Source organism: Muscardinus avellanarius (genome assembly GCF_963383645.1).
Source record: "Muscardinus avellanarius genome assembly, chromosome: 19".
NCBI lineage: Eukaryota > Metazoa > Chordata > Mammalia > Rodentia > Gliridae > Muscardinus > Muscardinus avellanarius.
This window is the reverse complement of record NC_137805.1, coordinates 24,846,774-24,852,773: the sequence shown is the minus strand read 5'-3', so window position 1 is coordinate 24,852,773 and position 6,000 is coordinate 24,846,774. Positions and strand designations below refer to the sequence as shown.

Sequence of the window (6,000 nt, the reverse complement as noted above, 5' to 3'; positions counted from 1 at the left end):
ATCAGACAAGCCTTGGAATCCATTATAGTTACCAATAACAACATCAATTGAGCACCTAGGTCAGGCAGGACGTTGGGTTATAATAAAGGATGACCTGTGTCCCTGCCCAAAGGGACTAGCAGTCTAATCCAAGAAGTATTGCACTGTTTATACAAAAATGCCCAAGGAGACAAGAGACAAAGTACCACACAAACTGACATCCATGTCCCAATCGCTGGCTTAAGAATACTGGAGCCAGGCACCGGGGCGTGCGTCTACCGTCTCGGCTATTTAGAAGGAGGAGGCAGGGGATCACCTGTGTCCAGGAATTTGAGACCAGCTGAGAAAGACCCCATCTCCAATAACAAACAAACAAACAAACAACAAGAGAACATTAGGAAGGGATCTCTGTGAGACTGATCTGCATGTGGCATAAAGAGCAAGAAGGTACAGAATTTGCCAGTCATACCGCACTGGACAAGCTGTTTAACCTCTGATCCTCAGGTAGGACAATCCAGCCTCGCTCACAGAGTAGCAGTTCTTAATACTCAACCAGAAAGTCTTATACCAAAGCCCGTAAGTGATGATGACCGTGACCGTAAAGTCAGTAAAATTACTGACTATGGTATGCACTGTGCCTGGCACTAGGCTAAAATGTTTGATGTGTACTACGTCATCTAGCCCTCATGCCAGTCCTAGGGTGCATTTCTAGTCTATGCCATTTTCCAGACAGACGAATTAAACAAAAGTGGGTGAACAATACATCCAAGCTAACGGAGCTTGGAAGCCAGGAAGGACTTGGGCATTCTCAGTATCAATCGTGGTGTGATAATGCTCCCCGAAGACCCCTGCACTGAGGTATAAGGTAAGACCAGAGCAGCATAAATTGAGTGGGGAGGCCCTCCTATTAAGGCTATCAGATTAACTCTGTTACAACGCCATAAGGCACAGCACCTCTCCCTGCCCAAACAACACGCCCAGGAGACTCCCCAAACCGTCCCACCCAGAAAATGGTTCTGTTCAGAAATGTAATAGTGGCTTCCTTCCTTACTGGAGCAACTCCTCAGCCATCTGCTGAAGAGTATTTAAGCCTTTTTTATTACAAGCCTCAAACAGCCAATATTTGTTCAAAGAGAGCTAAAGCAAAATCATAACTTTTCCTATATAATCTCTTCCTTCCTTTCTGTACATGTAAATATCTAACACAGACTGAAGGAAGCTAGCCACCAGCAAAGACGTTCCCTCCCCTGAGGCCGCCGTGCTGTGAGAGGGAAAGGGTACCCAGGAGAGAACTGAGGCCCGGGACCCCTGCTCCCCTGCACCTCCCGCCTACCCAGAGTCCCAGCTGCGACCGCATGAAGCTGGGGCAACCAGTTGCCCAGTCAACCCACAGAACTGTAAGGAATAACAAAATGCTATTTACTGGCCTAAGCCCTTGAGCTTTGGGTTGGTTGTTCAAACTGAAACAGCTCGAAATGGCTTTTCCAGCTAGGTCAAACATTAAATCTATGAATGAGGGGCACCTTGATGGCAGCCCAACAATGTTTATCAGTGAAAATGGCACATTCCTGCCATCTGAGGATGCCCATTAGCTGCAACATTCAGGTCCGTAAACCCAGGGCTTAATTGTACCTGCCCCAGAACATTAAATATTAATAATGATCATAAGAAGAAGAAGAATGACAGCCGATATTTGTTGAGTGTTTATTACATACAAGGCCTTATGTTAAACCATTTTGTGTGGAGGGGGGGTTACTGGGGATGAAACCCAGGGGCATTCTACCTCTGAGCTACACCCCCAGCCTTGTTTTTTATTCTTTATTTTGAAACAGGGTCTCACTGAGTTGCAAAGGGCCTCACTAAGTAGCTGAGGCTGGCCTTGAACCACGATCCTCCTGTCTCAGCCTCCCAAAGGCTGGGATCACAAGCATGCGCCACCATGCCCGGCTTTGTTAAACCCTTTTTTCATTCAATTTTCACAAAAGCCCTTTAAGGTGGGCTGCTAGTCTGCCCATTTTACAGATGAGGTCACTGAGGCTTACACGAATGCAGTGACTTGCCCAGGATCACACTGCTAGTGAATACTGGCACAAGATTTCTGCCCCTTGCCACCTGACTCCACAGCCTGAGGTCTTTTTATTTACTGATTATTTATTTTGTGGTGCTGGGGATTGAGCCCAGCGGCATTCTATCTCTGAGCTACACCCCAATTTCATCTTTTAATCTGGAAACGGGGTCTCACTGAGGCTGGCTCGCACCTGAGATCCTCTTGCCTCAGCCTACCAAGTACTGGGATTTCAAGAGGGTATCAGGGTACCAGGCAGAGCCTGAGCCCTTCACCACTGACTTCTACTGGCCCTGCCATGCTAATTTACTAAAGCTGCCCCCTCTAACACAGGTAAATGTGTAAATGGCTTAACACAAACGGCACCACAAACATCAATGCTTATCATTAGGAGATGTGCACACGGAGATGGGAAGAGGAAAGGAAGGTCCCAACGTGACTGGGACATGGGACAACCTGAGGAGCCCTGGGCTACACTGGCCATCTTGTGCCTCCCGTCTTCGCCAACAAGCACCCCAGGCCTGGTAATTCTGTGTGCCTGGTCTGTTTGCTCGGCCCCTGGACAGTCTTTTCTAGTCCACTGTTCTAAGTACAGAACCCAACACAGGGCCTGGATCACATAAGTGCTCAAGAAAAGTTACCTTGAGTGGGCAGGAACTACCTCGGTCACCCCAAAATTGGAACTCGCACGTCCAAGCCTGACATCCCCCCCCCCCCGCTATGAGCACTTAAAAATGATTCCAAAGATAAGGGCAGGAAAGACGCCAGAGAAGGGTCCCATCCAAACATGGGGAGGGGGGGATGGAACAGGGAGCGCTTAGTCCATGCACGCCCCGCAGCCTGACCCCCAACTCGAGCCTCCTCTTCCGAGGCGGCGGGGGCCGGCCGACCCCAGATCTGCCCCTCCCGCGGCTCCGGGGCGGCCAGAGGCGGAGGAGCCACAAAGTGACAGAAGTCTAAGTTCCCCAAGAACAAGCGGAGTCCCGACCCGGGGGCAGGCTCCCCACCTCCGCTCGCGGGCGACGGGCTCGCCACGGCGGCAGCAGCTGGGGGTCGGGCCGCCGGGGTCCAGCGGTGCAGGCCCGGCCGGGGGCTCCCGGCCCGCGCACCCCCAGCCCTGCGAGGGGCACCTGAGCGGGGCGGGACGGCCCGCCTGCTACTCACAGTCGTCTAAGTCATCCCGCAAGTCCACAAAGTACCGGGGGCTCTCTGAAAACCAAGAGACACACGAGGGCTTACGCGGGGCGGCGGCGCTCCGAGACCCGCGGAGGAGAGCGGGGCCGCCCCTCGTCCCGGAGCCCGGCCCGCTCACCCGCCATCTTGGGACGGCGAGGGGCGGGAGTGGGCGTGGCCTCGCCGATTGGCCCCGCCCCTGGCGTGCCGGTTGGCCGCGCCGCCTGGCCCCGCCCACGTCCCCGCCCCGTCCGCCCCGCCTGGCCACGCCCCCACGGCGAAGGTGGCTGCCGAGGTGGGCGGGGAGGTCAGGTGACCCGGCCGGCGTCCCAAGATGGCGGCGGCGGTGGCGCTCCCGAGGCCCCGGCGGCGTCCCGGCTGCTGAGGCGGCTCCGCGCGGCCGGCTGCGGGCAGGCCGGGCCGAGGGCCGGCGGCAGGGCGGCCGCCGCCTCTACGTGCCCCGCGGCTGGGGCTGGGGCTGGGCCGGGCGGCGGGGCGCCGGGGGATGCCCGCGCTGGGCCGGGCCTCTCCCTCCTAACTTAGGGCGGCGGCGGGCCCGCACCCCTGGCTCCCGGGCCATGGCGCTCAGGGAGCTCAAAGTGTGCCTGCTGGGGGTGAGTGGCGGCGGGCCGGGCCCGGGGGGCCGCGGGAGGCCGGGCGGGCGGGCGGGCGGGGACCCCGGCGCCCATGGAACCTCGCCCCGCCCAGCTCCCGGGACCCTCCCTGCCGGCCCGCCACTTTTCTGGACCCTGCTGGGCCCAGGCCAGAAGCCGGAGGGACCCTCCCCGGAGCCCCCCATGGGCCCCAGAGTGCAGGCGGCCCTCCCTGCTGCCCCTCAGGGCTAGGCGGGGAGCCGCTCCCCAGAAGTTTCCTCCCAACTCATCAAGGTTCAAGTTGGGACTTGGCCAAGTCTCCCAAAGTAACATCCGTGACAGGTCCTTGAGGTTTTTACCAGCAGCACCGGCCTCCTTTCGCGTCCCCGGGCCCGTTTTGGAACTCGTGGGACACCTTTGACACTTGGTGCAGAGTTAACTTTTGCAAAAGCTAACTTTGCAAAAGTTAACTCTCTTCCTGTGGAGAGGTGTTAGATCAGGAAGCCCCAAAGACAGGTTTGAAGCTTCAGCTTCCTGTCTTGTCAGGGCATTTTGGCCCTCTTAGGTTGAAGCCATCCTCCCTGAGTTTCTGTTTTAAAGAGTAAAAGGAATTCCAGTATCTAGTCCTTTTTGGCCCTTCCCTCCCCCCATAGAGTGGAGCAGGGATTCATGGGATTACTCAGAACTGCTCCAGGAGCTCAGTTAAGTGTTAAAAAAGTAAAAAAATGAACATGCTTGTCCATCTTCACACGAAGCAGAAACGTTAGATCTTTCAGAGAATCCTAGGTTGTTTTTTTTTTTAACTGCAAAAACTTACCATGATACATTTTGAAATCTCCTAATTACTCACTGAGTTTTTATGACCTCTTTTGTGTCCCCTAACCTTGGGAAATTTGCACATCTAGAATGATTTTTCCAAGATCATTTTTGGCATCTGCAAGCAAATTCACTTTTTCTCAGTCACCTGTCTCATTCTCTTTCAGGATACGGGTGTAGGCAAATCAAGTATCGTGTGGCGGTTTGTGGAAGACAGTTTTGATCCCAACATCAACCCAACAATAGGGTAAGAGATGAAGTTTAATAAGCAGCTAAAGTTGGACTGAAAGTCCTTCCAGACAAAAAGCATGCTACAGGTGTAGCCCTGCCTTCTGGCACTCAGGGAATTCTGAGTAACTGGTTCCTTCCAAGCTTGAAAGACTGCAGTGATGTTTGGAATACGTTAGGAAAATTACCTTCATACTTGGGGGGCATAAACTTCAAAGTGAAAACGAGAATTGTAGTCTTATTAAAATAAACATAGAAGCATTAGTCTAAAAATATGTACAGCAATTCCACCTTGAAACAAGCCTTGGTACTGTTGCTTCAGGCATGTTAATTAAAAGATGGATGATTTTAGTTTTTCTTGAGAAGTAGAATGGGGTCCAAACCCTTCTCATACATTTCTACACTGGTAGTAATAATGAATTAATAAATTAATGTTGAGATAGAAGTTTTCTTTTCAGGTCTCTGGTGTTTGGCATCGCTGAATTAACTGTAGATTTTTTTTTCTCTGTAAAGAAAGTGTTTTCATATTTTTAAGTGTTACCAAGAAGTTGTGTTTTATAGTTGTGGGTTTTGTTTCTGGGTTTGGATTGGGTTTGGGGGTTTTGTTTTATTTTGCAGTTCTAGGGATTAGACCCAAGGGTGTTCTAACCACCGAGGCACATCTTCCGCCCCTTTTATTTTTTGAGACAAGATCTAGGTTGGCCTGAAATTTGGGATCTCTTGCCTCGGCGTCTTGAATCACTGGAGTCACAGTATGAGTCACAAGTCCAGCTGGTTTAAAGGGTTTAACCTTACAGGAGGCCAGTAAAGCTAAGTAGCTGCTGTTCTCAGTGTTTATATCAAAGTCTCTTCAATCAGACGGTTTCCTCTACTTAGAGAAAATTCTGTGGTATTTATCATTAGGATAGAATATGGTTTCCTGCTCTACAGATTATTCTCTGTCGTACAGAGAAATACTTTACAGCCTATGAAGGAAGTCGCTGTAGACACTCTCCTGAGAGACCCTGCGTTCCCATTGTCGGCTCACGTGCTCCATGTTTTCTGTATCTTCTTTGTTCAACTCTTGCGCGTTCCCTACAAATGTGAGGGCAGCAGATGAAATCCACTCCCCTCTGCGACTGACCTGTCTCTGCGTACCCTTCAGAC

The 6,000-nt window shown here is 52.2% G+C and overlaps 1 protein-coding gene across 1 annotated transcript in view; it reads left to right on the top strand.

The window, feature by feature from the left end:
- Positions 1–3,795: 3,795 nt before the first annotated feature.
- RAB22A (RAB22A, member RAS oncogene family) overlaps positions 3,796–6,000 on the top strand; it is a gene marked incomplete at both ends in the record, with an annotated part of 39,623 nt that continues 37,418 nt past the window's right edge. Inside the window, 2 exons of the mRNA XM_080716690.1 lie at positions 3,796–3,831; positions 4,794–4,873. Of these exons, the coding sequence (XP_080572816.1) occupies positions 3,796–3,831; positions 4,794–4,873 (116 nt within the window). The remainder of the gene's footprint in view (positions 3,832–4,793; positions 4,874–6,000) is intronic.